Genomic DNA, 27,664 nt, shown 5'->3' on the forward strand with positions numbered 1-27,664 from the left:
CCTTCCTTCCTTCCTTCTTTCCTTACTTCCTTTCTTCCTTCCTTCCTTCCTTCCTTCCTTCCTTCCTTCCTTCCTTCCTTCCTTCCTTCTTTCCTTCCTTCCTTCCTTCCTTCCTTCTTTCCTTCCTTCCTTTTCTCTCCTTTTATTTTATTTTTTTTTTGCCAGTCTTGGGGCCTGAACTTAGGGCCTGGGCACTGTCCCTGGGCTTCTTTTGCTCAAGGCTAGCACTCTACCACTTGAGCCACAGTGCCACTTCCAGCTTTTTCTGTGTATGTGGTACTGAGGAATCAAACCCAGGGCTTCATGCATGCTAGGCAAACATTCTACCACTGAGCCACATTCCCATCCCCTTTCTTTCTTTTTCTCTCTTTCTCTCCTCTCTTTCTTTCTTTCCTCCCTTCCTTCTTTCTTTTCTTTATTTAGTTATTTATTGCAGTGCTTAGGATTATACCCAGGCCCTCATACACAGCTACACAAGTGCTCTGCCTCTGAGCTACCCCCTCAATCCCAGAGTTTACACTAACAATCTACTATTACTTGTGTACACATAAGCAAGCGAACTCACACACACACACACACACACACACACACACACACACACACACATACACACACACACACACACACACACACACACACGGCTCCCAGGTGCCTGCCCAGCCACCTTATCAGGACTTCCCCTCCCCTAGTAGATAGGCCACATCTGTGCCTCCGCTCACAGCACGCCTGTGGGGTGAGAGTACAATGAAAGCCACGTGGACAAAGCCCTTTTTAAGGTGCCGCAACATCTCAACTATCTGTCTTCTGCCATCTGACCTGCTAGATCTACCATCACCAGGGACCAAGGTGGGCCAAGGAAGTCCCCAGAGGGAGGGATCTTCAATGTGGGGTACTGGGTCCCTGACTTGACTTTATAATGTCACAGACAAAAATTCCAGGACCAATCAAGGAAGAGAGCGCGGAAGCGCATTAGGACGGGAAGGGAGCAGGCTCACCTGAGGAGGCCCCTGAGGCGCGGATGTTGGGATACTGACGCTGGAAAGCAGGGAGGGAGAGCGGGCTGTTTTAAGATTTGCTTACTCCAGGATATAGTCATTGTTTGGGGCAGGGTAAAGGAGAGGAGCTGTGTTCTATGGCAGGCTACAGTTGAGTGAGAGAAAAGACTAGGGTGATGTGCTCACAGCACTCTATTAACTAATATCGAAGTAATTGTACATTAATTTCTGCTACAGGAGGAAGGCAATGAAACTTAAAAGGATAGCAAATGTGTCTTGCTCTTAAGATTAGGCACTAGTGAATGTTTGTGCTGAATAGTGAATATATGTTGCTCCAGTAATGTTTAGCTCGCAAGACTAAGCAGGACTACAGTACTTTATTCTTCCAAACACTTTGTCCTAACTCACCTCAGCACCATTTGCCATGGACAAGATCCTCGTTCTCCTGCTGATCACCCTCGCGGTGGCCTGTGCAGCTCCTCCGGACCCCCGCGGAATCATCATCAACCTGGTAAGGGGATCTGCAGGGGCGATGGCTAAGTCCCCAGAGGGGGGTTTCTAAGTTTGATGAGAGAGGACTTTTGCAGGGAGATGGCTTTCAACTTTCAAAGGTGTGTAGGAAGATAGGCATGGTGGCATACACTTGTAAGGCTGAGACAGGAAGAATGAGTTCAAGAGCAGCCTGGGTTACATAGCAAGACTCTGTCTCCAAAAGAAGAAAGCTGGGCACTGGTGGCTCATGCCACCAGCTACTCAGGAGGCTGAGATATGAGGATCACGGTTCAAAAGCCAGCCCATGCAGGAAAGTCTGTGAGACTCTTATCTCTAGTAAACCACTAGAAACAAACTGGAAGTGGCGCTGTGGCTCAAGTGATAGAGCACTAGCCTTGAGCTGAAGAGCTGAGGGACAGTGCCCAGGCCCAGAGTTCAAGCCCCATGACCAACAAAAGAAACAGGAAGAAAGAAAGAAAGAAAGAAAGAAAGAAAGAAAGAAAGAAAGAAAGAAAGAAAGAAAGAAAGAAAGAAAGAAAGAAAGAAAGGAAGAAAGAAAGAAAGTGGAAGAGGAGAAGGAGGAGGAGGAGGAAGAAGAGGAGGAGGAGGAAGGAAGGAAGGAAGGAAGGAAGGAAGCAGCAGCAGCAGCAGCAGCAGCAAGCACTGGTGGCTCACGCCTGTAATCCTAGCTACTCAGGAGGCTGAGATCTGAGGATTGCAGTTCAAAGCCAGTCCAGACAAGAAAATCCATGAGACTCTCTGTCTCTGTCTCTCTGTCTGTCTCTGTCTGTCTGTCTCTCTCTCTCTCTCTCTCTCTGCCAGTCCTGGGGCTTGAACTCAGGGCCTGAGCACTGTCTCTAATGCTTCTTTTTGCTCAAGGCTAGCACTCTACCACTTGAGCCACAACACCACTTCTGGCTTATTCTGTTTATGTGTTGCTGAGGAATCGAACCCAGGGCTTTGTGCATGTTAGGCAAGCATTCTATCACTAGGCCACATTCCCAGCCCTCCATGAGACTCTGATCTCCAATTAACCACCCCCAAACTGGAAGTGGAGCCATGGCTCAAAATGGTAGAGAGTCCTGGCCTTGTGCAGGAAAATCTCAGGGACAGCACCCAGGTCCTGAGTTCAAGCCCCATGACCGACAAAAAGAAGAAAGAAAAAAAGAAAGAAAGAAGGAAAGAAAGAAAGAAGAAAAGAGAGAGAAGGAAGGAAGGAAGGAAGGAAGGAAGGAAGGAAGGAAGGAAGGAAGGAAGGAAGGAAGGAAGGAAGGAAGGAGAAAAATTAAGTGTGGGGCATGTGGGAGCTGGAGCTGTTTGGATCTGGAGACCTTATGTCCCATCTATGTACATGTCAGATGGGAACACTGAAGCCTGGGAGGGCAGTAAGTGGTTGGGGTCACCCAGGGGGTCAGTAGGACTAGAGTCTCATGGATGGGCAGCAGGGGTTGGACGTCTTCCCACAGGTGTCCCTGAGGGAGGTGCCTGGCAGGGGGAGGGGCTGGGGAAGGTCCTGGGATAGCCCTTCTCTCCTCAGGATGAAGGCGAGCTCTGCCTCAACAGCGCCCAGTGCAAGAGTGGCTGCTGTCAACACAACACCGTCCTGGGCCTCGCCCGATGCACGCAGAAGGCCAGGGAGAACGCCGAGTGCTCTCCTAAGGTGGGGACCGGGACCGGGACCAGGACGGGGACTGGGGTGGAGGGACATGGGGTAAGAGCCCCGCTGCGGTGCCCGTGAGGTCTGGGGATGGAGACGCGGAGTGTGGACAGGGACCTCAGCCGGCACCTCCGTGTCCCTCCTGCCATCGCCCACGGCGCTGGATGAGGCGGAAGTGCACCCTCCATTCACAGCTGGGCACATGGAGGCTCCCCTAGGCAGAGCCTGAAAGAGACATAGAGGCCGGGCGCCCATGGCTCACGCCTGTAATCCTAGCTACTGAGCAGGCTGAGATCTGCGGATCACAGTTCAAAGCCAGCAGGAAAAGTCCATGAGACTCTTATCTCCAGTTAACAGCAGAAAACTGGAAGTGGCGCTGTGGCTCAAGTGGTAGAGTGCTCACCTTGAGCTGAATCACTCAGGAGTAGTGCCCAGACCCAGAGGTCAAGCCCCACAACCAACAACAACAACAATAATAATAGAAGTAGACTGCCCAGAGCGCCCTCTGCAGAGGCAGTGGGAGAAGCGCATCCTGTAAGGAACCACCTGCTGGATCCCTGGCCAGGAGAGACTGAACCCCAGCAGCTGCCCCCCTCTACCCCCAACCTGAGACTCCACCTCCTGTGTCTCTGCAGCACATCCAGGGGGTTTACTACCGATGTCCCTGTGAGCGGGGCCTGTACTGTGAAGGGGACAGGAGCATCATTGGTGCCATTACCAACACCAACTACGGCATCTGCCTTGATACCAACCGCTCCAAGGAGTGAGGCCGCCCACACGCCCCTGCCCCTAGTCCTGCGCACCGTAGGACACCACGCCAGACCACCTCTCCCCTCCTCCACGGCCTCCCGGGCTGGCCCCCTCCTCCTCCTCCAGGCCCTCTGGGATCTGATTGGGCTCTCAGCAATTAAAGCCCACCTGCAACCCTCCCGGCCTCCTGTGGATTCTTGCTGGGATGTGAGAGAAAGCCTGTGCCCGCATGGCAGGCAGCAGAGGGGCCAAAAGAATCAGGGACAGGAACGGGGACAGGGAGGGTGGAGCCAGGCAGATTGGAGACTGGAGACGAGGCTGTGAAGCAGGCTTAGCCAGCCCAGGATTAGTTCCAGTCTGGGGATGACCTCGTCTCTCAAGTTCTGCAATGGCCCACAGGTACCACCCTGTGCCCTGCACCAGATCTCGCCAGCCCCCGCCCTGTTCTCTCTCACCTTTTCTGGGCTCCACAGTTGACTGGGACAACCCGTGGAGAAGGGGTCAGATCACTGACAATTGCTGTGGGCTTACTTGGTCCTAGCAAATCCACATCATGGAAAAATGATCATCCCTATGTGTGTGCATATATGTGTGTGTGTCTATATACATATATACACCGTGATATCTATATTTTGATATACTTTGATATATAATCACATGTATATGTATAATACATACATACCCTGGTGTGTGTGTGTGTGTGTGTGTGAGGGGGGGCAGGGGGACCAAGAGGCTAGAGATGGAAAGTTCTGGGTTTGTGTGGTGACTGGCAGATCTGCAATTCTCTTGGCCTTCCTGTCACAGCTTCAGCATAGCAGCAGCTTCCATCACCGTTATACCTTCTCACCGTATTCTGAGACAGGAAGTGGAGGAGATGGAGGGAGGGAGGGAGGGAGGGAGGAATGGGCGTGACGGAGGAGCAGAGCAGCCCAAAGGCTCCCGGTAGATTTCTCTTCATATCACAATGGTCAGACCTGGGTCACGCAACCACCTTTAGCTGCAAGGGAAGCTGGAGACCTGAAAGGACGGAGGAATGAGGACCCCTCTGTCCAGAGAACGCTGGGGCTCTGTTGCAGTGCTGCTGGGGAAGCAGTAACAGTGTCTGCTACACATGCGCTGGCATAGAACAAGAAAGGCTGTCAGCACTGACTCCAGGGGAGGTGTCAGGCCCAGGGCAGGGGTGAGAATCCCTTCTTGGTGTCCAGACTCAGTCCTGGACTGTAGTCTTCTTCTTCTCTATCTGCAAAGTGACCACAGTGATGAACCCCTGCAATGAATGACTCCCTGCAATAAGTAAGAGCCGGGCGCCCGTGGCTCATACCTGTAATCCTAGCTACTCAGGAGGCTGAGATCTGAGGATCACGGTTCAAAGCCAGCCGGGCAGGAAAGTCCATGAGACTCTTATCTCCAATAAATCACTAGAAAAAAGCCAGAAGTGGCGCTGTGGCTCAAGTGGTAGAGCGCTTGCCTTGAGCTGAAGAGCTGGGGGACAGCGCCCAGGCCCAGAGTTCAGGCCCCACCCACCACCACCAACAACAAAAAAAGTAAGGAGCTTGCACCCAGACATAGACTTTTCTGGAGACTCAGAGTAGGGAAAAAAGACAAGCCTTTCAACAGCTATAGCTCAGATCCCCTCATGCCCCTGCGTTGGTACTGTCCGGACCCCTTCTGGAGCCTCTGCACCCCTGGTGGACAGAGAGGGGAATTGCAAGCACTGTGACCCACTGAGACAACGTGGTAACCAACTCAGGCAGGGCCTCTCTGCATCCCTGCGCTAGCCTGCCCTGGGGGGCTGGTCTGGGTTCTCGCTCAGTTAACAGGAAGACAGAGCTTGAAGTCCTGGATCCCAGCTTAAAGGAACACAATGGCAGACAATCCTGGGCATGGAGCTGCAGTTCCCCATCCAGAGGGATGTTTCTTACAACATCTGGGCACCTTTGTGCGGGGGCAGGCATAGGTGTGTGCACACATGCATGTGTGAGTGTGTGTGTGTGCATTCAGATTCTGCACACACTCTTGTAGCACTCTGGGGGTTCTCTTGTGACTCAGATACCCCCACTGGTGACATCCCTCTGACCTCCCGCCCATGGGTACCCCAAACACTTTAGGTATACTCTTCAACTCTGCCTGGCCTGTGCAACTTTCCGGACCCAAACTGCTCTCCTGCATACCCGACCCCACCCCTGGTGGCCTTCCTTCCTGCAGGTGGAGGTGGGGTGGGGAGGGAGCGCTGGGGCTGTAGACAGGACCACAGCCCTGGAGAAGGGAGGGGCTCCTCCCTCAGGAAGTGTAGACGGAGACCAGAGCCAGAGAGGGACTTTAATACTCCACTCAGGAGAGGCAGCCAGAGCGCGCCTCTATATCAGATAGCACCGGTGGGGGCACATCAGGTCCTTGGTAGAGCAGGTCAAGCCTGTGCGGCACGGACACATAATGTTGACGGCTCCGTTGGTCTGTGGGGAGGGAAGTGCGTATGAGCATCAGGGTCACCAGGGTCTAGGAAAGGCAAAGCCGCCATTTCTTGTGTGGTGGTAGGGGGGTAAAGAGCACAAGTACTAGAGAGACACAGACTCCGAGTCGGTGGCTCTACAGCTTACGAGTGTGAGGCTGAGGATTGAGACCTGTGTGACTCAGTTTCCCCATCTGTTATGTGGTTAACAGTAAGTGGTCATCCAAGTTGAAATACGATAGATGAAGCTCTCCTGATTAATAAACACAAACCAAACTACAATAACCAGGCACCAATGGTTCACGCCTGTAATCCCAGCTACTCAGGAGGCTGAGATCTGAGGATGGTGGTTCGGAGCCAACCCAGGCAGGAGCGTCTGCAAGACTCCTCTCTCCAATAAAGTACTTAGAAAAAGCCAGATGTGATTGTTGTGGTTCAAGTAGAAGGGCCCCAGCCTTGAGCAAAAGAAGCTAGAAGCTCATGGACAGTGCACAAGTCCCAGGACACACACACACACACACACACACACACACACACACACACACACACACACACACGCACACATGCACACGGCACCTGGGCTGCAGGGTCAGGCCATGGGAAAGGCCCAGCACAGGGATATTAGGCCAGGCTTCTCCTCCCTGCAAAGGTTCGCGCCCAGGGCCAATGAGCAAGAACAAGATCTTCCCTCCCTGCATTTCTACCAGCCAATGATGAACACTGGCAGCTCTGGCCTAGCTAGGACCATGGATTCTTCTCCCAAACCCCATGGTATATATGTGGGATCTCTCTACTTCACAAAGTAGGAAATGAAGACTGAAGGAGGGTACCCGGGGCCTAACCTTGGGGTCCACTCCAACACTGTGGTCCTGGCCCCGCACTTCCTAGGAAATTCATCACAGTGATAAGGAGAGATCTTTTCTTCCCTACCTTGCCTCAGTAATGTTAGGGTAGAAATCATTATTCAACAAATGTTTGTTGAGTGTCTACTATGTACAGGCCCTAAGCTGGGGCTCCCATTATGAAGGGAGGCAAACAGAGGCATGGCAAATCTAAGACGTGTGCTCTTCTGCCCAGAGTTCAAACCCAGAGCATGGGAAATCCAAGGAGGGAAAAGTGGCTAGGGTATTACAGGATGAGTAGGAGTTTGCCAGGTGGAGAAGGGGCAAGGAGGAACACCGTGGGAGGAGGACAGGAAAGCCCCATGTGGTTCATTGTGTTCCCTTCCCCGCCCCCTCCCATCTGCCCCAGCCAGAACCTCACCTGGGGCAGGCACACCGTGGCCATGCCGCCCTTGGCCGCGCAGAAGGCCCCCCCGAAGTCCCAGTCCACGAGGCAGCAGTCGCTGTAGCACTCCGAGTGGTGGTAGCACCTGCTCCCGTTTCTCTGTGGGGACAGGCGGCCACTGCCAGGCTGGGACACTCTCTTACTCACCAGTTTCTTTGGCTATGAAGACGACGGTGGAGTTGCTGGCAGTGCCAGACAAGCCGGGGGTCCAGGACAAGAAGCGGTGAGGTGCTCACCCCACATCCCGCCCTCCATTGCTCCTCCCCCAAGAACTCAGAGGCACAGAGGAAGCACTGGGGGACTGCCCTTCCCCCTCGGCCTCTCCTGGGGATCCCAGTGCTGGCTACTAAGTACTCCCAGCTTGCCTTGAACAGGGTGAGTAGAAAGGGAAAGAAAGCCCGGCACCTGTGGCTCACGCCTGTAATCCTAGCTATTCAGGAGGCTGAGATCTGGGGATCGAGGTTCAAAGCCAGCCTGGGCAGGAAAGTCTGTGAGACTCTTATCTCCAATAAACCACCAGAAACCTGGAAGTGGCACTGTGGCTCAAGTGGTAGAGCGCCAGCCTTGAGCTGAAGAGCTGAGGGACAGCGCCCAGGCCAGAGTTCAAGCCCCACAACCGACCAAAAAAAAAAGGAAAGAAAAAGGGAAAGAAAGAGGCAGAGACCCAAAGTCACCACAGCTGGGAAGATCTGGGGGGGGGGACAGGGCTGGGGGCTCTTGGGGGAGGAGCAGTGTCTGGACAGCCAGGAAGGGGTGCTGACTGGGGTCCAGGTCCCCCAGGATGGGCCGAAAGGGGCTTTGAAGTGTGTCTGAGCTCAGATCCCGGCTGGGCCCGGGTTTCTGAGTCCTCACTGGGGTGGCCGGGCAGTGGGAGGGCCGGGCTGTGGGAGCAGGCCAGGCCTCGCGGCTCACCAGTCTTCGCTGTGCGTTCTTCCCCGCGGACGGCAGCAGGGCTCCCGCAAGGAGCAGGGCGGTGGCCGCCAGGGCTGCAGCCGCCATGCCTGGGTGAGGGTGGCGGAGTTTAGGGGGCCCCCAAGGGTGTTGGGATAAACCCCTCCACCTGGCCATGTGACCCATCCCACCCCACCGAGACAGAGAGCCCTAATGGTCACTAATGGTCACAGGCTGTGCTGCCCACAGCCGCCTCCCAGCTCAGCTGCTTCTGGCCGAGGGGGAATGGTGGGGGGAGGGGCAGGGGAAGGGCGTGGGGGGGGCAGTAGGGATGCAACTTCCAAACAAAAAAACTTTGAACTATATAACCACCCCCAGCCCCCCCCCAAAAGAAAAGTAGACAGTGGCTTGGCATCATAAGGATTTATTTACCACCTGTGGAAGGCGTGATTGGGTGCAGAAGGAACCGCTCCCCTCCCCCCCATCCCCTCCTCTTTTTATAGCCAGGCCACCTGGAAGCAGGTATCTGTGGTCCCTAAGGAAGATTCTAGACACATCACCAGCTCCACCAGGCGTGATGCAGGCCTCAATTAACCATTGGCCAGAATAAGACATACGACCTCCACTTCCTGCCGGAGATGGAGGCTGGGAAATTCAAGGGACCCATTTCCTCCCTGCAGCTCATCCCCATTCTATAGGAGTGCTCACAGAAACGTAGCCAAGTCACATGACACAACCAAACAGGCGTGTCAAGAGGCCCAGGGCCTTCTAGCCACTGAAGCCAAACTCTTCCCACTGGACTACACCACCCAGGGCTGTCAGAGGTGTGTCCCCCTAAAGCACGTCTGTCCTTACTGTATCCTCTGCCTCTATCCTGATCTAAAACTGCATGTGTAAATGTGTGCGTGTATGTGTGTGTGTGTGTGTGTGCATGTGTATAAGATAAACATCAAGAGCCTGGTTCTGATGGCTCACACGTGTAATCCTAGCTACTCAGGAAGCTGAGATCTGAGCATCACAGTTCAAAACCAGCCTGGGCAGGAAAGTCCATGAGACTCATCTCCAATAAATCACCAGAAAACTGCAAGTGGCGCTGTGGCTCAAGTGGTAGAGTGCTCGCCGTGAGCTGAAGAGCTGAGGGACAGTACCCATCGCCTAGAGTTCAAGCTCTAGGACTAGTGCGCGTGCGCACACACACAGAGACACACACACACACACACATACACACACACAAAGATACAGTCCACTTGATGTGGCTTCTCTGGGGAAGGTTGATGGCAGCTGGTCAGGATGGAGGACGGTAGCTTGTGGACAGGTTATGCGGTGAGGATGGGATCGCCCTGCTCTGTCCATGCGGTGGAGCTCCTAGGGCCATTTCCTGACAGACAGGGAGTGATCCATGCCCCCCTTCCCGTCGCCCCTGCTGCACCCGCAGACCCAGCACACACAGTCCCAAGCTCATCTCCTCCCAGGACAGGGTGCCCTGGCTTGGCAGGAAGTGGCCAGGAAGGACAGGTGGGAGCTGACCACAGTCCCAGCCCACACCTGGCTGCTTTGAGATGCCTCGGGCTGGCGGGCAGGGCTGTGTGGTCACAGCTGGCAGCCGGGTGTGCTGCCCACTGCCCGCGCATGTGCGCTGCCCACCAGCAGGATGGATGCACAGGCACAGTGGAGCCGTGATCAAGGCTCTGCCGTCCCCCTCCAGGAGTCTGAGCCACATGTGCATCTGGTCCCTCTGGCAATGAAGGCTTCCTGCTCACTTCAGGACTGTCAACGCCTGCAGCTGCACGCGAAAGAAACCTCAACCCAACCGACTTACTGAAGAACAAAACACCCCAGAAGTAAAACACCTCACTAGTGGCTTGCACCTATAATTCTAGCTACTCAGGAGGCTGAGATCTAAGGATTGTAGTTCAAAGCCAGCCCGGGCAGGAAAGTCCATTAACCACCAAAAAGCTGGAATTTGGAGGTGTGACTCAAGTGGTAGAGCACCAGCCTTGAGCTGAACAGCTAAGGGGATGGCACCCAAACATTGAGTTCAAGCCTCAGTACTGGCGCGCGTGTGTACACATGCCTGTGCGCGCACAGACACACACACACACACACACACACACACACACACACACACACACACGCTGGTTAGGATCCACCCACCTCTTTCCACTGCCTGTTCTTCCTCCACTAGTCGACTGAGCCAGTCTGTTTGTCCGCAGACTCCCAGGTCACATCGTGCGTCAGCACTCCACTGCTGGGGAGTGGCTGCCCGCCTGGGACATTACAGAATGAAGTCCCACTGGGGACACTTCGCTACACCAAATTTATTCCTAAAATATCGTTCTTCCTTCACTCATAACTTAGTTTGAGCTTCCGGTAACTGTTTTACTTTATAAGCAGAACTCTTACAAACTTCCAGACAGGACACCATGCTGGGCAGCAGTGGCTCACGCTTGTCATCCTACTTACTCAGAAGGCTGAGATCTGAGAATTCCAGTTCGAAGCCAGCCCAGGTGGGACTCATCTTCAATAAACTACCAAACAGGCTGAAAATGAAGCTGTGGCTCAAGTAGTAGAGTCTAGCCTGGAGTGAAAGCTGTATAGGGACAGTGCCCAGGCCCTGAGTTCAAACCCCAAGACTGGCACATAACATATCAAACATCTGTACATGTTTTGATGTCCTTAATCTGTAAGGATTGTTGTTTTTTTCCCACTTAATTTGTGTGTGTTTGTGTGTGTGTGTGTGTATGTGTGTGTGCGCGCACACACGCACATGTGTAGTCTAGTAGAACTAGGGGCTTGAACTCAGGGCCTCATTCTCATACTTGGCTTTTTCACAGCTTCTGGGGGTCCCATCTTTGAGTAATGCACACAGAACACAGCACCTCATGTTAAGTCATATTACCACCACATGATTCTCCCAACCATCTCATGAGACAAGCCACTGTCATTCTATTCATTTCTGGCTGAGTTAAACCAGGACCAACGGTCTCCCCAAAGCCCCACAGCTAGAGAGTGAGAGGCCTGAGATTCCAAACAGCATCTGACCCTGAGTCCATTCTTAATATGCCTGTGGTTCTCTGTCCCTCATGCTTTCACCAAATTCTTCCCTGGGTACATGGTAAGACCGATCTTCTCTCATCACTTTTTTTTTTTGTCAGTTGTGGGGCTTGAACTCTGGGCCTGGGCGCTATCCCTCAGCTCTTCAGCTCAAGGCTAGCACTCTACCACTTGAGCCACAGCGCCACTTCCAGCTTTTTCTGCTTATGTGGTGCTGAGGAATCGAACCCAGGGCCTCATGCATGCAAGGCAAGCGCTCTACCACTGAGCCACCTTCCCAGCCCATTCCCTCATCACTTTGGCCAAGGAAATATGAGCAGCAGGACTAAAGCATCATTTCTGGTGGAGGATTGAAAAGTAGGTGATGACAACCACATTCCTGTCTCTCCCTCTAACCGTTGTACAGACACAGTGAAGGAACTTCCTTCCACTTCCTCTGAGGGCAGTGTGGAGCAGAGGCCCCTGTTCCCACCCCCAGCATCCTGTGCCAGGCATGTACTGTCAATGTAAACTAACTTTTTAGCATTTTTAAGCCACTGAGACTGGAGGTGTATTTGTTACTGTGGCGTAGCCTAGAGCCCATCCTGACTAAATCCAGTGCTATCCCGCTGTCTCCTAAGGATCATCTTTGCTCTCCATCCCTAAGCTTGTTGTACTAGTCAGCCAAAATGAAATACCTGACGTATTATGAAGAAAAGAGGTTTATTAACGGCACAGTTTTGGATGTTTAAAGTCCGACATGAGGCAAACACCATTAGTTCGACAACTGATGAGGGCCTAAAGTGGATGACGCCCCATCATGGCAGGAGCTCCAGTGTGACAAAGCATCACCTCGACAAGCAGAACTGGGATCCTGTGGTTCTTTCTAAGGATACTCCTCCAATGACCTGAGGCCCTCCCACTAAGTCCCGCCTCTCAGAGCTCCACAGTGTCTCCTAAGATCCACCTTCTGATTGGACACCCTACAGACCAAACTCCAACACTTAATTCACAGCACCTGCCTTCTCCCAACTCCCTGAAAACATGGGGTCTACATTACAGATCGAAAAACAGCAAGAACAAAAGGGAGTCAGAAGCCAGCTTGCATGACATCTCTACCCAGCCCTGAAAGGCCACAGACTGTAGCTTCAAGAGGTCTTGAGCATCTATCCCATACTCATTTATTGGTTTCTCTTTTAATTCTATTCCCCAGTTCTAAAGTAGGAATGGCTAGGTTGGCAAGAGGAGCGCCGGGATACCAAGTCCTGGGGACACTGAAGGCTGACAATGACCTTGCAGGCCTGGATCTGAACCTCCTCTTCAGGGTGGATGACCAGCGCAAGCAGCCGGTCTGCCAATCGGGACTCATCCCCAAACAAGGCTTCGTGTAGGGACTGTTCGTTGTAATGCCATTTCACAGCTCGATAGTGGGGTATATTCTGGCCTTCACTCAGCCGCTCTGCAAACACCAGTATCTCGAAAAGCAGACTTGGTGGTTGTGTGGACTGGAACATGTTCAGGAAATTGCAGTGTACCTGCCACGCGGAAATGGAGGAGAACACAAGTGACATCGCGGGCAGGTTCTCACATTCTTATTCTTTTGGACTTCTATTGTCCTGACTTATCATTGCACACAGGTTTTCCTTTCCATTCTTGTCTGCCTACTTTAATTATATTGTGGTCATAAAATACAAGAGATATGGGGTTGGGAAGGTGGCTCAGTGGTAGAGCGCTTGCCTTGCATGCCTGAGGCCCTGGATTCGATTCCTCAGCACCACATAAGCAAAAAGAAAAAAGCTGGAAGTGGTGCTGTGGCTCAAGTGGTAGAGCGCTGGCCCTGAGCCGAAGAGCTGAGGAACAGCACCCAGGCCCAGAGTTCAGGCCCCACGACTGGACCCAAAAAAAAAAAAAAAATACAAGAGATATGATCCTAATATGGATTCAGGAGCCAGGCAATGACAGCATACACCTATAATCCCAGCTACGCCAGAGGCCAAGATGTGAAAATCTGACTTTGAAGTCAGTCTGAGCAGAAAATTTCAAGAGACTCTCATCTTCAATTAACTAGTAAACAACTAGAAGTGAAGGTGTGGCTCAGGTGGTAGAGCACTAGTCATAATGGGAAAAGGCTGAGCAAGAGCACAAGGCCCAGCAGGTGCCAGTGGTTCACGCCATTAATCCTAGCTACTCAGGAGGCTGAGATCTGAGGATCATGGCTTAAAGCCAGCCCAGGCAGGAAAATCCAGGAGACTATTATCTCCAATTAACCAGTAGAAAACCAGAGGTGGCCTGTGGCTCAAGTGGTAGAGTTCTAGCCTTGAGCTGAAGAGCTGAGGGACAGCGCCCAGGCCCAGAGTTCAAGACCTATGACCAACAATAAATAAAAGAGCACAAGAACTAGAATTAAGATGTAGTACAGGCACATAATAATAATGATGATGATGATGATGATGATAATAATAATAATATGGATTCTGGAGAAGCAGAGCTGTAGCTCAAGTAGTAACTATAAGCAATAATGCTAAGGGACAGTGCCCAGGCTTGGAGTCAAGCTCCAGGACTAGCACAAAGAATATGTAAAGTAATATAATAAAATAACATGGATTCTGAAAATTTTGTTGAAACAAATATTAAGGTTTAGCATCTGGTTAATTTTTTATTTTTATCTTATTTTTTTGTCAGACATGGGGCCTGAACTCTGGGCCTGGGCACTGTCCCTCAGCTCTTCAGCTCAAGGCTAGTGCTCTACCACTTGAGCCACAGCACCACTTCCAGCTTTTTCTGTTTATGTGGTGCTGAGGAATCAAACACAGGGCCTCATGCATGCAAGGCAAGCACTCTACCACTGAGCCACCTTCCCAGCCCTCTGGTTTTTATAATATTGTGTGTGTGTGTGTGTGTGTGTGTGTGTGTGTGTGTGTGTGTCAGTTGTGGGGCTTAAACTCTGGGCCTGGGTGCTGTCCCCAGCTCTTCAGCTCAAGGCTGGTGCTCTACCACTTGAGCCACAGTGCCACTTCCAGTTTTCTGAGTGGTTTATTGGAGATAAGAGTCTCACAGACTTTCTTGCCCAGGCTGGCTTTGAACCATGATCCTCAGATCTCAGCCTCCTGAGTAGCTAGGATTACAGGTGTGAGCCACCAGCACCCGGATTTTTATAAATATTTTATATATGCTTGAGAAGCATGTGCATTTAATAACTGTACCATTCTAGGTTATTTTTAAAAATCAGTTGTGAGGCTTGAACTCAAGGAGATGAGTCTCACTGACATTCCTGCTTGGTCTGGCTTTGAACAGATTCTCAGACCTCAGCCTCCTGAGTAGCTAGAATTATAGGCATGAGCAACCAGTGTCCAGCTTTAGGGTATCTAATAATAATAAGTTCAAGTTTATTTGTGCTATGCACAAGTCTACCTTTACTAGTTTTTCTTTCCTTTTCTTTTTGATGATCCTGAGACTTAAACTCAAGGCCTGGGCACTGTTCTTGAGCCTCTTTGTACTCAAGACTAGCTCTCTACCACTTGAGCACTATTTTGGCTTTTGTTGTTGTTGTTGTGGGTTGTGGGTCTTGAACTCTGGGCCTGGGCACCAGGCTCATTTTTGAGTAGTTTATTGGAGATAAGAATTTCTGGCTTCTGTTGTTGTTGTGGGCCTGGGCACCAGGCTCATTTTTGAGTAGCTTATTGGAGATAAGACTCTCTCAGAAGCCAGTGTTGGTAGCTCATGCCTGTAATCCTAGTTACCCAGGAGACTTAAGATCTGAGGATGGAGGTTCAAAGCCACCCCGGGCAGGAAAGTCCATGAGACTCATCTCCAATAAACCACCAGAAAACCACTTTGTGGCTCAAAGTGGTAGAGCACTAGCCTTGAGCTGAAGGGCAGTGCCCAGGCCCAGAGTTCAAGCCCCATGACTGACAAAAAAAAGTCTCAGAGGGACTTTTCTTTCTTTTTTTTTTTTGAGTCCAGTCATGGCCTGAACTCTGGGCCTGGGCACTGTCCCTCAGCTCTTCAGCTCAAGGCTAGCGCTCTACCACTTGAGCCACAGTGCCACTTCCGGCTTTTTTTTTTCTTTTTGCTTATGTGGTGCTGAGGAATCGAACCCAGGGCCTCAGGCATGCAAGGCAAGTGCTCTACCACTGAGCCACCTTCCCAGCCCCTCAGAGGGATTTTTCTACCCAAGCTGGCTTCAAACCATGATCCTCAGATCTCAACCTCCTGAGTAGCTAGGATTACAGGCTTGGGCCACCGGCTCAAGCTAGTTTCATTGTTTTTTGTTTGTTTGTTTTTTGTCAGTTGTGGGCCTGAACTCTGGGCCTGGGCGCAGTCCCTTAGCTCTTCAGCTCAAGGCTACAGCTCAACCACTTGAGCCACAGTGCCACTTCTGGCTTTTTCTGCTTATGTGGTGCTGAGGAATCGAACCCAGGGCCTCATGCATGGGAGGCAAGTGCTCTACCACTGAGCCGCCTTCCCAGCCCCTAGTTTCATTGTTTGATGTGTCAATTCCTGAGAGAGATGTTGAAATCATCAAATTCTCTGCTATTGAGAACAGATCACTTCTTATAATTAAATAAAATTTTGCCATACGTATTTTGAGATTATGTTATTTGGTGCATACAAGTTTAGGGTTTGTTTTATCCTTCTGGTGAAGTAATCCAGATTATTACAATAGTGACACTTTCTATCTCTAAAAACACTTTATGTCATAAGTCATTTTGTATAACCTGCATTACTTCTGTTTTTGTTTTTATGCCGGTCCTAGGGCTTGAATTCAGGCCCTGGGTGTTGTCCCTGAGCTTTTTTTTTTTTTTTTTGGGTCCGGTCGTGGGGCCTGAACTTTGGGCCTGGGCGCTGTCCCTCAGCTCTTCAGCTCAAGGCTAGCGCTCTACCACTTGAGCCACAATGCCACTTCCGGCTTTTTTCTTTTTGCTTATGTGGTGCTGATGAATCGAACCCAGAGCCTCATGCATGCAAGGCAAGCGCTCTACCACTGAGCCACCTTCCCAGCCCCTGTCCCTGAGCTTTTGTACTCAAGACTGACACTCTACCACTTAAGCTACAGTTCCACTTCTGGCTTTTTTTATTTTTTTGGGTCCGGTCGTGGGGCCTGAACTCTGGGCCTGGGCGCTGTCCCTCAGCTCTTCAGCTCAAGGCTAGCACTCTACCACTTGAGCCACAGCGCCACTTCCGGCTTTTTGCTTATGTGGTGCTGAGGAATCAAACCCAGGGCCTCGAGCATGCAAGGCAAGTGCTCTACCACTGAGCCACCTTCCCAGCCCATCCACTTCTGGCTTTTTTGCTGGTTACGTGTAGATAGGAGTCTCATGGATTTTCTTGCCCTGGCTAATTTCAAATGGTGACCCTCGAATCTCAGCCTCCTGAGTAGCTAGGATTATAGGCATGAACCACTGGTACCTGGCTTTAATTTCTGTTTTGTTCCCTGTGTTTCTAACTCTCAGAATTCAGAAAACTGCTCAAAGGAGAATGCCCTTGCAACAAAATGGCCTTTCATTGTACTGGGGGAACAGCTCCTCAGTGCACGTGGTACACAGGCAGGAAAAAGAAGATAATTCATCAGGACAGGGTCTGTCTTGAGACACCTATGTGGGCGCCTATTACCCCCGCTTCCCTTCTCACCTGGCAGTTGAGAATGTCATAGAGAAGGTCATTCTTCTGCGCTAGGTAACTCAGTAGCCGCAGGGCTTGCACCTGAAGTGAGGAAAGGATAAAGCTTGAGGCGCCACTGGCCTCAGTGGCGAGAAGATAGGATCCTCCGCCCTTTCCCCGACGGGCTATGCCTGCGGCTGCCCCGAGCCGGAGCACCCGTACCTGAGCCACGATGTAGTCCGACTGCATGATCTCCATCAGTGCGGGCATCACCCGCCGCAGCTGAGGATGCACATAGTCAGGCAGCGGAAGGTTGTTGAGGAGCCGGAGGCCTGCGACGTGCAGATCCGTGTCCCAGATGGTAGAGATCAGCTCCAGCACCTTGATGGAATGTTCCTGGGGTGGGAGACACAAGAAAAGGCTGGGTTTTTGTTTTTTTTTTTTAAGGGACAGCACCTAGGCCCTGAGTTCAAGCCCCAGGATGAGTACAAAGAATATATAAAATAATATAATAAAATAACATGGAGCCGGGCGCCAGTGGCTCACACTTAGCTACTCAGGAGGCTGAGATCTGAGGATCGCAGTACAAAGCCACTCTGGGCAAGACAGTCTGTGAGACTCTTATCTCCAATGAACCACCAGAAAACTGGAAGTGGCGCTGTGGCTCAAGTGGTAGAGCATTCGCCTTGAGCTGAAGAGGTGAGGGACAGCGCCCAGGCCCAGAGTTCAAACCCCACGACAGACAATAAAAGTCCTGGGGCTTAAACTCAGGGCCTAGACACAGTCCCTGAGCTTTTCTTGCTCAAGGATAGCACTCTACCACTTGAGCCACACTGCCACTTCTGGCTTTTTTTGTTTTTATGTGGTGCTGAGGAATCGAACCCTGGACTTCATGCATGCTAGGGAAGCGCTCTACTATTAAGCCACATTCCCAGCCCTCTGTTTTAGTCTTTTTTTTTTGCCCATCCTCCTCTTCATCTCCCTTAGTGAGATCATCCAGACTTGCAGAAGTAAATACTGTCCATTCACCGAGGGCTTCCAGATTTGCATCTCCAATGAGAAACACATCCAGCCCAAGCCTGAGGTGCCAGCCTCTGCCACTGGCGACACCTTCCTTCCCACGAGCTACTGCCATCATTCTTGACTACCTCACACACCTCTTTTTCGATCCTTTAGAAACTCCTATGGGCTCTCCCTTCAAAATCCACGGGAAACCGAGCCACTTCGCACAACTCCACTTCTCTTTCTAGTCCCAGTACTGGCATGCGCGTGCGCGTGCGCGTGCACACACACACACACACACACACACACACACACACACACGCACGCACGCACGCACGCCCGCCAAGAAATTCGTTTACTTGTCTAAGTTGGTTTATTGCTGGTGCATGTGCCTCATTGTCGTTTATCACACTTACGCCACTGCTGTCAAAAGATGTTTCCATCAGAATGACCGCAGAACCACCACCCTCGTGGGACCCACTTACAGTCATTACCACCCACAACCCCGGGCCAGAGCCCTGCAGACTCTAACCTGTTTTCCAGCTCTATTACTTTTTGAGAATGTTGTACAAATGAGACTCTATTTTTAAAAATACTGGCGCTTCAAGTCAAGCCTCCCACCTGCAACACACAGGCCTCTCCCATTTGAACCATGCCTCCAGTCCACTTTTGCAGATTGAGTCACTTGTTTTGTGCCAGCCTCAGACTGTAATCCTCCTACCTGTGTCTCCCATGTAGCTGGGGTGACCAGGGCACTCCCGTCAGGCTCTGCTCATTTATCAAGATGGGGTTTGGATATTTTTCCCAGGCTGGCCTTGAACTGCCATCTTCTTAATCTCCATCTCCTGTAGCTGGGATTACAGGCATGTGCCACCATACCTAGTCCTTTTACATGACCTTTAAAGATTTTTTTAAAATATGTAACATACTGTCCTCAAGATCCATCCAACTTATGTGTTTCAATATTTCATTCCTTTTTTTTTTTTGTCAGTTGTGGGGCTTGAACTCGACCTGGGCGCTATCCTCAGCTCTTCAGCTTAAGGCTAGCACTTTACCACGAGCCACAGCAGCACTTCTAGTGTTCTGAGTGGTTTATTGGAGATAAGAGTCTCATGAAGGGTCTGGGAAGTTGGCTCAGTGGTAGAGAGCTTGCCTAGCATGCATGAGGCCCTGGGTTCCATTCCTTGGCACCACATAAACAGAAAAAGCCAGAAGTGGTGCTGTGGCTCAAGTGGTAAAGCAATAGACTTAGCTGAAGAGCTGAGGGACAGCGCCCAGAGCCAGAGTTCAGGCCCCATGACCGACAAAAAAAAACAAAAACATAAAAGAAAGTATCACAGAGCACAGAGTTTCCTGCCCAGACTGGCTTTGAACTGCGATCCTCAGATCTCAGCCTCCTGAATAGCTAGGATTACAGGCGTGAGCCACCGATGCCCAGCTGTTTCATTCCTTTTACTGTTGAATAGTAGTCCATGATGTAGCCATAGCACCATTTGCTTAACATCCAGTTGGGGACTATTTCAAATAAGGTTGCAGAGGGCAATTGTATGCAGGTTTTTGTGCAGATGTAAATGTTCATTTCTCTAAGATGAAGTCCAGGAAACAGGTTGCTAAACACATATTTAGCATTCTTCTAAACTGCCAGGCTGTTTTCCAGAGTGGCTGCCGTTCGATTTCACAACCCCACCGGCAACGCAGGAGGGATTGCTTCTTAGAATCTTCCCCAATACTTGGTATTTTCATGAATTTTTATTTTAGCCCTCTTAATAGGTATATGTGAATATCTCCACCTGGTTTTAATGTTTTATTTCCCTAGTGGCTGGGATGTTCAACTTCTTTTTTTTTTTTTTTTTTTTTGTCGGTCGTGGGGCTTGAACTCTGGGCCTGGGCGCTGTCCCTCAGCTCTTCAGCTCAAGGCGAGCGCTCTACCACTTGAGCTACAGCGCCACTTCCGGTTTTCTGGTGGTTTATTGGAGATAGAAGTCTCACGGTCTTTCTTGCCCGGGCTGGCTTTGAACCGCAATCCTCAGATCTCAGCCTCCTGAGTAGCTAGGATGACAGGCGTGATCAACTTCTTTTCCTGTGCTGATGTGTAACTGACGCATTCTCTTCAGTGTGGCTTCTCTTCAGGGCTCCTGTCCATTTTCTAACTAGACTGATGTTTTGTTTTGTTTTTTAATACTGGGTTTTGAGAGCTCTCTGTATAATTCTGGTGAGTCCTTTGTGAGATAGGCAGTTTGTAAATATTTTCTCCCCGTCTTCTCTTTGCTTTCTCACCTTTTTGTCTTTTTTATTGTTGGTTGGTCATGGGGCTTGAACTCTGGGCCTGGGTGCTGTCCCTCAGCTCTTCAGCTCAAGGTGAGCACCCTACAGCTTGAGCCACAGCACCACTTCTGGTTTTCTGACTGGCTTATTGGAAATAAGGAGTCCCACAGACTTTCCTATCTGGGCTGGCTTTGAACCATGATCCTCAGATCTCAGCCTCCTGAGTAGCTAGGATGACAGGCATGAGCCACCAGTGCCCAGCTGGGCCTCACGCCTCACACTTTTGCCTAGGCTGTCCTAGAACTTTGATCCTCTCATCTTCATCTCCCTCATGGCTTGGATTATTGGTGTGAGCCACCATGTCTGTCTTTTTTTTTTTTTTTTGGTCAGTCCTGGGACTTGAACTCTGGGCCTGGGCGCTGTCCCTGAGCTCTTCAGCTCAAGGCTAGCGCTCTACCACTTGAGCCACAGCGCCACTTCCAGTTTTTTTTTTTTCTAGTGGTTTATTGGAGATAAGAGTCTCAGGGACTTTCCTGCCCGGACTGGCTTTGAACTGCGATCCTCAGATCTCAGCCTTCTGAGTAGCTAGGATTACAGCGTGAGCCACCGGCGCCTGTTCCCATGTCTGTCTTCAACTTACCAAGCTTGTTTCCTTTGGTCTCAGGAACTCTTCTCCACAGCCTCCCTTATCCTTGGACTTGATTCATCTGCACTGCATAGGTCATGTGTGACACACATGTGTGACACACATGACCCATGTTCCTTGACTGTGGCTCGCCTGGCGTGCCCTGTGCGGGGCTCAGTGCACAACAAGGACAGGGGTCTTTCCTTCTGGCCTCATTTCCAGCACATACAACTGCAACTTAGCACAAAGTAAGGACTCCACACACATGTGTGAAATGAGTACAGGATCCTGGGTTCTGAGACGCTGGAGGCCAAAGACAGGAAGGCTCGAGAACCCCGGAAGGCGGGGAGAAGGATCCTGGAGTGCCAGCCAGCGACCCAATAGGACCCCTGTTTCCTGCTCATTCTATTGAAGGCTAAGAGCTGAAGTTCGCAAGTCTGGGTGGGGCCTCAGATGGAGCCTGGAGCAGGTGCAAAGGTCAGGGGGTGGGAGAGGGAGGAGCACAGAGGAAATGCTGCACTGAGGGGCGGGGCCAGCCACCTGCACCTGTACCCCTGACAGAGGCGTGAGGCCAACTCCATTTTGGATGTGTTGAGTGAGAGGACCTCTAGTGTCCATTAACAGCTGGCCAAGGGAGGCGGTGTGGGCGCCCCCTGGCTGTGGAGATCAGAAGAGCACATTTAGCGGAAACAGGATGCTCCTCAGGAGGGAGGAGAGGGACGGCTCCTCAGGACTCAGCTGCTAGGGAGACAGGAACAGTGCGGCTCAGGCCACCTCCATGAGGAGTTGCTGGGGGACTCATGAGAAGCAGAGCTCCCCTGCTAAGTGGACCCCTGTAGGAATGAGACCCCAAATCACTGCTTTTACAGCTGTGCAATGATCCATAGGCTGGAGCACCAGGGAGGATGGAGTGGGAGACCCAGACACTCGGTTTGTTTGTTGAGACAAGGCCTCAATGTGTAGCTCAGGCTGGCCTCGGACCTGAGATTCTCCTGCCTCCGCCTTCTGAGTGCTGGGATTACAGATAGGCACTACAACATCGGTTCTGCTACTCCCCCACCTTGTCACGACAAAAAGTTCCAAATTGTGTAATTCTCAAATTCTGACGAAAGTGTTACAGGAACAATGGTATGAGTCCAACCAGGGTGGACTCTGGACAGCCCTAAGAAAAGTGGGAAGCCGGGAGCAGGTAGCTCACCCCTGTAATCCTAGCTACTCAGGAGGCTAAGATCTGGTCTTTCCTGCCCAGGCTGGCTTTGAACCGCGATCCTCAGATCTCAGCCTCCTGAGTAGCTAGGATTACAGGCGTGAGCCACCAATGCCCGGCGAGAGAGAGACTCTTATCTCCAATTAACTACCAGAGAACCAGAAGTGGCACTGTGGCTCAAGTGATAAAGCGCTTGCCTTGAGCTGAAGAGCACAAGGACAGCACCCAAGCCCAGAGTTCAAGCCCCATGACTGACAAAAAAAAAAAGAAAGAAAGAAAAAGAAAAGAAAGAAAGAAAGAAAAGTGCCTTCCAGTCCTGCACACTCCCCTACAGCAAGACTCCAAAGACCAGCAGAGGGTGTGCACAAGCATGCTCAGGGCACAAGAACCTGGGAAAAGTGAGAATACTCCCTAACAGGCAGACAACAGGCTACTCCCAAAATTGCCACCACACAGCCTGGAAGGGTGAACCATTTGATGCAGGGGCAGGGAGGACACAATGTTAAATATGCCCTACTAAATAGGCAAATGAGTTCCATTTAATATGCAAATGTAGGCATAGGGTAACTTTTTACAAAGATTACCAAGGAAAGTGTGGATGAGCTGCGGGTGAGGATGGGAGGCCCTCCAGGGGCTATGTTCCATTTGAGGAATGGGTTGGAGTTGCAGGTTTTGTTTTTATTGATATTCTACTTTACACCTACAAACTGTTCATGAGTTTTACAGGTTTGTTTTAAATTAGGGAGAACCCTTTAGTTCAGAAGAGATGTTTGGGGATCTTGATTTTTTTTTTTTCTGTGCCAGTCCTGGGCTTGAACTCAAGGTCTGGGCACCGTTCCTGAGCTTTCTTGCTCAAGACTGGTGCTCAACCTTGGGCCACAGCTCTACTTCCAGCTTTTTTGGTGGTTAATTGTAGATAAAAGTCTCACAAACTTTCCTGCCCAGGCTGGCTTTGAAGCCCTGTATCAGATCTGCCCCCTGAGTTGCTAGGATTACAGGCCTGAGCCTGTACTTCAGATGGCATGTGCTTAAGTAAGATGAGGCTGGCCACCACACAGGTCACACCACCAGGAGAGACTGGAATCTCCAGCCCCGCCCTACCTCTAGCTCCTGAGAGGGGGGGAAGGGAGGTGGTTGGAGATTGAGTTTTATTGCCAATGGCCAAAGACTTAATCAATCATACCTACACAATGACCCTCCGGAAACACTCCTAACCAATGGGGTTCAGTGTTTTCAGATGGCTGAGCTAAGAGGTGCTGATGGGGGGGGGGGGTGATACCCAGACAGGTTCTTATGTTCTTTTTTTTTTTCTTTTTTCTTTTGCAGTTCCAAGGACTGAATTCAAACCCTGCATATACTAGGTGAGCATGCGCTCATTTATTTTCATTTTAGGGTTGAGAGAGGTCCTGCTAATTTGGCCATAGCTGCTCTGGAACATGTGATCCTCACACCTCCATCTCGTAAGTAGCTGGAATTATACCTAGTTACTACTGTGTCCAGCTAGAGTTGTGCCCTTTATTTATTTATTTTGTGGGGGAGGTCTGGTCCTGGGGCCTGAACTCTGGGCCTGGGCGCTGTCCCTCAGCTCTTCAGCTCAAGGCTAGTGCTCTACCACTTGAGCCACAGCGCCACTTCCAGCTTTTTTCTTTTTGCTTATGTGGTGCTGAGGAATTAAACCCAGGGCCTCAGGCATGCAAGGCAAGCGCTCTACCACTGAGCCACCTTCCCAGCCCTAGAGTTGTGCCCTTTATAATAAATAATAAACTGGTAAACTAAGTGTTTTTTTGTTTTTTGTTTTTTGCTTTTGCCAGTCCTGGGTCTTGAATTCAGGGCTTGGGCTCTTTTGCTCAAGGCTAGTACTCTACCACGTGAGCCACAGTGCCACTTCTGGCTTTTTTTTCCCCCCTGTTTACGTGGTATAAAGGAATTGAACCCAAGGCTTCATGCATGCGAGGCAAGCACTCTACCACTAAGCCACCTTCCCAGCCAACTAAGTAGTTTCTTGGGTCACTTTAGTGGGCCACAGCTAAAAAGGGAAGCTAGGGGAACTCCAGCTTTAGAGACAGTTGGTCAGAAGTTACACTTAACCCACTGGGTCTGAAATGGAGAGGTCTTGAGGGATTGAGCCTTAATTTGCGGGTCTCTATTAACATCACTGTGTGTAGGACCGCACTGTATCCTGACCAATATATCCAGCTAGTGCTGGAGAACTGATTGGTGCCCAACAATTTCTGGAGGGTGGGGAGAGACTTCTTGCCTTGTTCAGTTTCACCCCAACCTTCAGAGGCCTTCACAGCCTGAGGGGAAAGCCGACCACATCCCCCATTTGTTTCTGGGCTACCAACTCAACTGTCAAAGAAACTTCTGGAAACAGGTGCATTTATCCTATGCAAATTAAAGCACCCAAAAGCCCAAGGCTGTCCCGAGTGTAGCACCCTGCTACTTGCCCGGGGGCTTACCTGAATTTTGAGCCTGAATTTCCTGATGCCCGAGAAAGCTTTAAGTGCATTCAGAGCCTGGATCTTGACATTGTTGTCCTTTTCGTCCAGCATGTCACCCACCAACATGATGTCATCCGTCGTACAAGCAGAGGCCTGGGGTGTGTGGGGAGATGGAAGAGGCAGGAGGAATCAGAGTCCCCGGGGGTCCGTAGGCACACCCCTGCTGCCCCCCTTCCAGAGAGGTCGGGGAAGCCGTGCACCCTGTCGCTGGGCAGGGAGGAGGCCGGGCTGGCGTCCCTTGGCTCACCTCAGCCTCAAGCAAGTACACGCAGCGGGTGATGCTGTGCAGAATCATGCTCTTGGCGTAGTCGTCCTGCTTACACTCCAAACAGTTGAGGAGTCTCCGGAGCTCACCCGAGTCCCGCCCATGGCGCTCTCGCTCGATCGCCAGGCCTAGACAGCCACCCAACCCAGTTCAGGCTGTGGACTCAGAAATAATGAAAGTAGGGGGTTGGGAAGTGGGAGAACAGGAACCTGGGGGACAAAGCTGCCCAGCTTATTCTAAAGAGAAGTGTGTGTGTGTGTGTGTGTGTGTGTGTGTGTGTGCACGCACACAGGTACTGGGGCTTGAACTCAGGCTCTTGCACTCTTGCTTAGCTTTTTTGTTGTTGTTCAAGGCTGATATTCTACCACATGAACCCCAAGGCTACTTTCAACTTTTTTTTTTATCAGTCATGGGGCTTAAACTCTGGGCCTGGGCGCCATCCCTGAGCTCTTCAGCTCAAGGACAGCTCTCTACTACTTGAGCTACAGTGCCACTTCTGGTTTTCTGGTGGTTTATTGGAGATAAGAGTCTCACAGACTTTCCTGCCCAGGCTGGCTTTGAACCATGATCCTCAGATCTCAGCCTCCTGAGTAGCTAGGATTACAAGGCATGAGCCACCAGTGCTAGCTACTTTCAACTTTTTACTGATTAATTAGAGTTAAGAATCCTTTAGGGGGGGCTGGGAAGGTGGCTCAGTGGTAGAGAGCTTGCCTTGCATGCCTGAGGCCCTGGGTTCGATTCCTCAGCACCACATAAGCAAAAAGAAAAAAGCCGGAAGTGGCACTGTGGCTCAAGTGGTAGAACACTAGCCTTGAGCTGAAGAGCTGAGGGACAGCGCTCAGGCCCAGAGTTCAGGCCCCACAACTGGACCAAAAAAAAAAAAAAAAAGAATCCTTCAGGGGTCTGGGAAGGTGGCTCAGTGGTAGACTTCTTGTCTTGCATGCATGAGGCCCTAGGTTTGATTCCTCAGCACTACATAATCAGAAAAAGCCAGAAGTGGCACTGTGGCTCAAGTAGTAGAGAGGGCTAGTCTTGAGCTGAAGAGCTGAGGGGCAGCGCCCAGGCCCAGAGCTCAGGCCTCACAACTGACAAAAAGCAAACAAAAAACAACAACAACCAAAAACAAAAACAAAAAAAAACCTAGTCTTGCAGATTTGTCTGCCTAGGCTGGCTTTGAACCAGGAGCCTCAGATCTCAGCCTCCTGAATAGCTCAGATACAGGTAGGAACCACCAGTACCTGGCAAGAAAAAGCTCTTTTCCTATCTTCAGGACTGCCATGTACAGTTGTACAGGGAGCACATTATACAAGGCTACCATACATAATAGTGTTCATATCATAATGTCATACGTTTGTCCGTTTACTACCTGCAAATCGGCACAGGCAGTAACTGGTGTTTCCTTGTGTGCTCTGTACATGGCAATGAGACCCCTAGACAGCCACAAAGGGTCTCACCTCATACACACGCCGCATGGGCTAGAAGAGGCACTGCACACGTGCCCACAATTTCCCCTTTGCTTCAAGTCTCCAGTTCCTAGATAAGACATGGAGTCGGGAGCTACAACGGAGGAGCCAGGCAAGTTCTCAAGACTGGAGTCCTGGTAACCAGGCTCCATGCAGGATTCGGAAAACCTGCCTTTGGGGCTGGGAAGGTGGCTCAGTGGTAGAGCGCTTGCCTTGCATGCATGAGGCCCTGGGTTCGATTCCCCAGTACCACATAAGCAAAAAAAGAAAAAAAAAAGCTGGAAGTGGCACTGTGGCTCAAGTGGTAGAGCGCTAGCCTTGAGCTGAAGAGCTGAGGGACAGTGCCCAGGCCCAGAGTTCAGGCCCCACGACCGGACCAAAAAAAGAAAAAAGAAAACCTGCCCTTGGAAAACTGGAGATCTACTGTAGAAAGGTCCCAGGGACCCAGAACTAGCTTCTGTCACCCTAGGCTCTGACCCAGGGTGCCGCAGAGTAAGCCTGAGAAAGATGGAGGGAGAGAAAGGAGGAGAGAGGAACTTGAAGGAGTCACCTGTGGGCTTTCCCCCAGGGGAGGCCTCAGAAGCAGGTGGCTCCTGGGGCAGAGCCCTCTCCCCAGAGGGCAGACACTCACGGGCGATGCAGATGGGTGAGTTGGTGCAGAGGGGCGGTTGACATTTTATACCAGCCTTGATGGCCTTGTAGAGCAGGTACAGGGCTCCAGCACCCGTGGCCAGGCCCACTAGACTTTTTCGGAAGTTCAGCTGCTGCAGGCAAGCGGGGAGGCTCCTGCCCATGTCTTCAGCCCTGCCTTGTGCCAGGTGGGAGCCAGGCCCCCGGCCTACCGGCGAGGGCCTTCCGGAACCAGAACTCTGGTAGGAGCTAGGAATCAGGTGTTAGAATTGGAACTCAGAGAGACAATGGGATGGAGGATGGTAATCAGGAAATGCAGCCATGGGGACAAAGGTTCGGTCTCGCAGGAAGCTGGCTTCAAGGGTATAAAAAGGCAGGGGCAGCTGGCACCGGTGGCTCACACCTGTAATCTGAGCCTATACAAGAGGCTGAGATCTGAGGATTGAGGTTCAAAGCAGCCTGGGCAGGAAAGTCCATGACACTCTTATCTCCAATAAACCACCAGAAAACCAGAAATGGCACTGTGGCTCAAGTGGTAGAGCACTAGCCTT

At 51.1% G+C, this 27,664-nt stretch overlaps 3 protein-coding genes across 4 annotated transcripts; 1 reads left to right on the forward strand and 2 right to left on the reverse strand.

Moving 5' to 3' along the window:
- Window positions 1–745: 745 nt before the first annotated feature.
- Window positions 746–4,072, forward strand: Clps (colipase). Its single transcript, XM_042684342.1, has 4 exons — window positions 746–846; window positions 1,409–1,506; window positions 3,025–3,147; window positions 3,780–4,072. The coding sequence occupies exons 2-4, from the start codon at window positions 1,420–1,422 to the stop codon at window positions 3,909–3,911; spliced, it is 342 nt and encodes a 113-aa protein (XP_042540276.1). The 5' UTR covers window positions 746–846; window positions 1,409–1,419; the 3' UTR covers window positions 3,912–4,072.
- A 2,179-nt stretch (window positions 4,073–6,251) lies between these two features.
- Window positions 6,252–8,629, reverse strand: Clpsl2 (colipase like 2). Its single transcript, XM_042683884.1, has 3 exons — window positions 8,483–8,629; window positions 7,607–7,789; window positions 6,252–6,347 (listed from the first exon to the last, which is right to left on the reverse strand). Exons 1-3 carry the CDS (start codon window positions 8,627–8,629, stop codon window positions 6,252–6,254), a joined length of 426 nt encoding a protein of 141 aa, XP_042539818.1.
- A 3,631-nt stretch (window positions 8,630–12,260) lies between these two features.
- Window positions 12,261–27,455, reverse strand: Armc12 (armadillo repeat containing 12). 2 transcript variants are annotated; one of them, XM_042684341.1, is made up of 6 exons: window positions 27,115–27,455; window positions 25,003–25,148; window positions 24,714–24,848; window positions 17,378–17,551; window positions 17,186–17,257; window positions 12,261–13,089 (listed from the first exon to the last, which is right to left on the reverse strand). In XM_042684341.1, exons 1-6 carry the CDS (start codon window positions 27,275–27,277, stop codon window positions 12,757–12,759), a joined length of 1,023 nt encoding a protein of 340 aa, XP_042540275.1. In that variant the 5' UTR covers window positions 27,278–27,455; the 3' UTR covers window positions 12,261–12,756. The 2 variants fall into 2 exon arrangements, with proteins under 2 accessions (XP_042540275.1, XP_042540274.1); XM_042684340.1 differs by having other exon boundaries at window positions 27,034–27,455.
- Window positions 27,456–27,664: the final 209 nt, after the last annotated feature.

The sequence above is a fragment of the Dipodomys spectabilis genome, unplaced genomic scaffold, assembly GCF_019054845.1.
Source record: "Dipodomys spectabilis isolate Male_0828 unplaced genomic scaffold, ASM1905484v1 ptg000085l, whole genome shotgun sequence".
NCBI lineage: Eukaryota > Metazoa > Chordata > Mammalia > Rodentia > Heteromyidae > Dipodomys > Dipodomys spectabilis.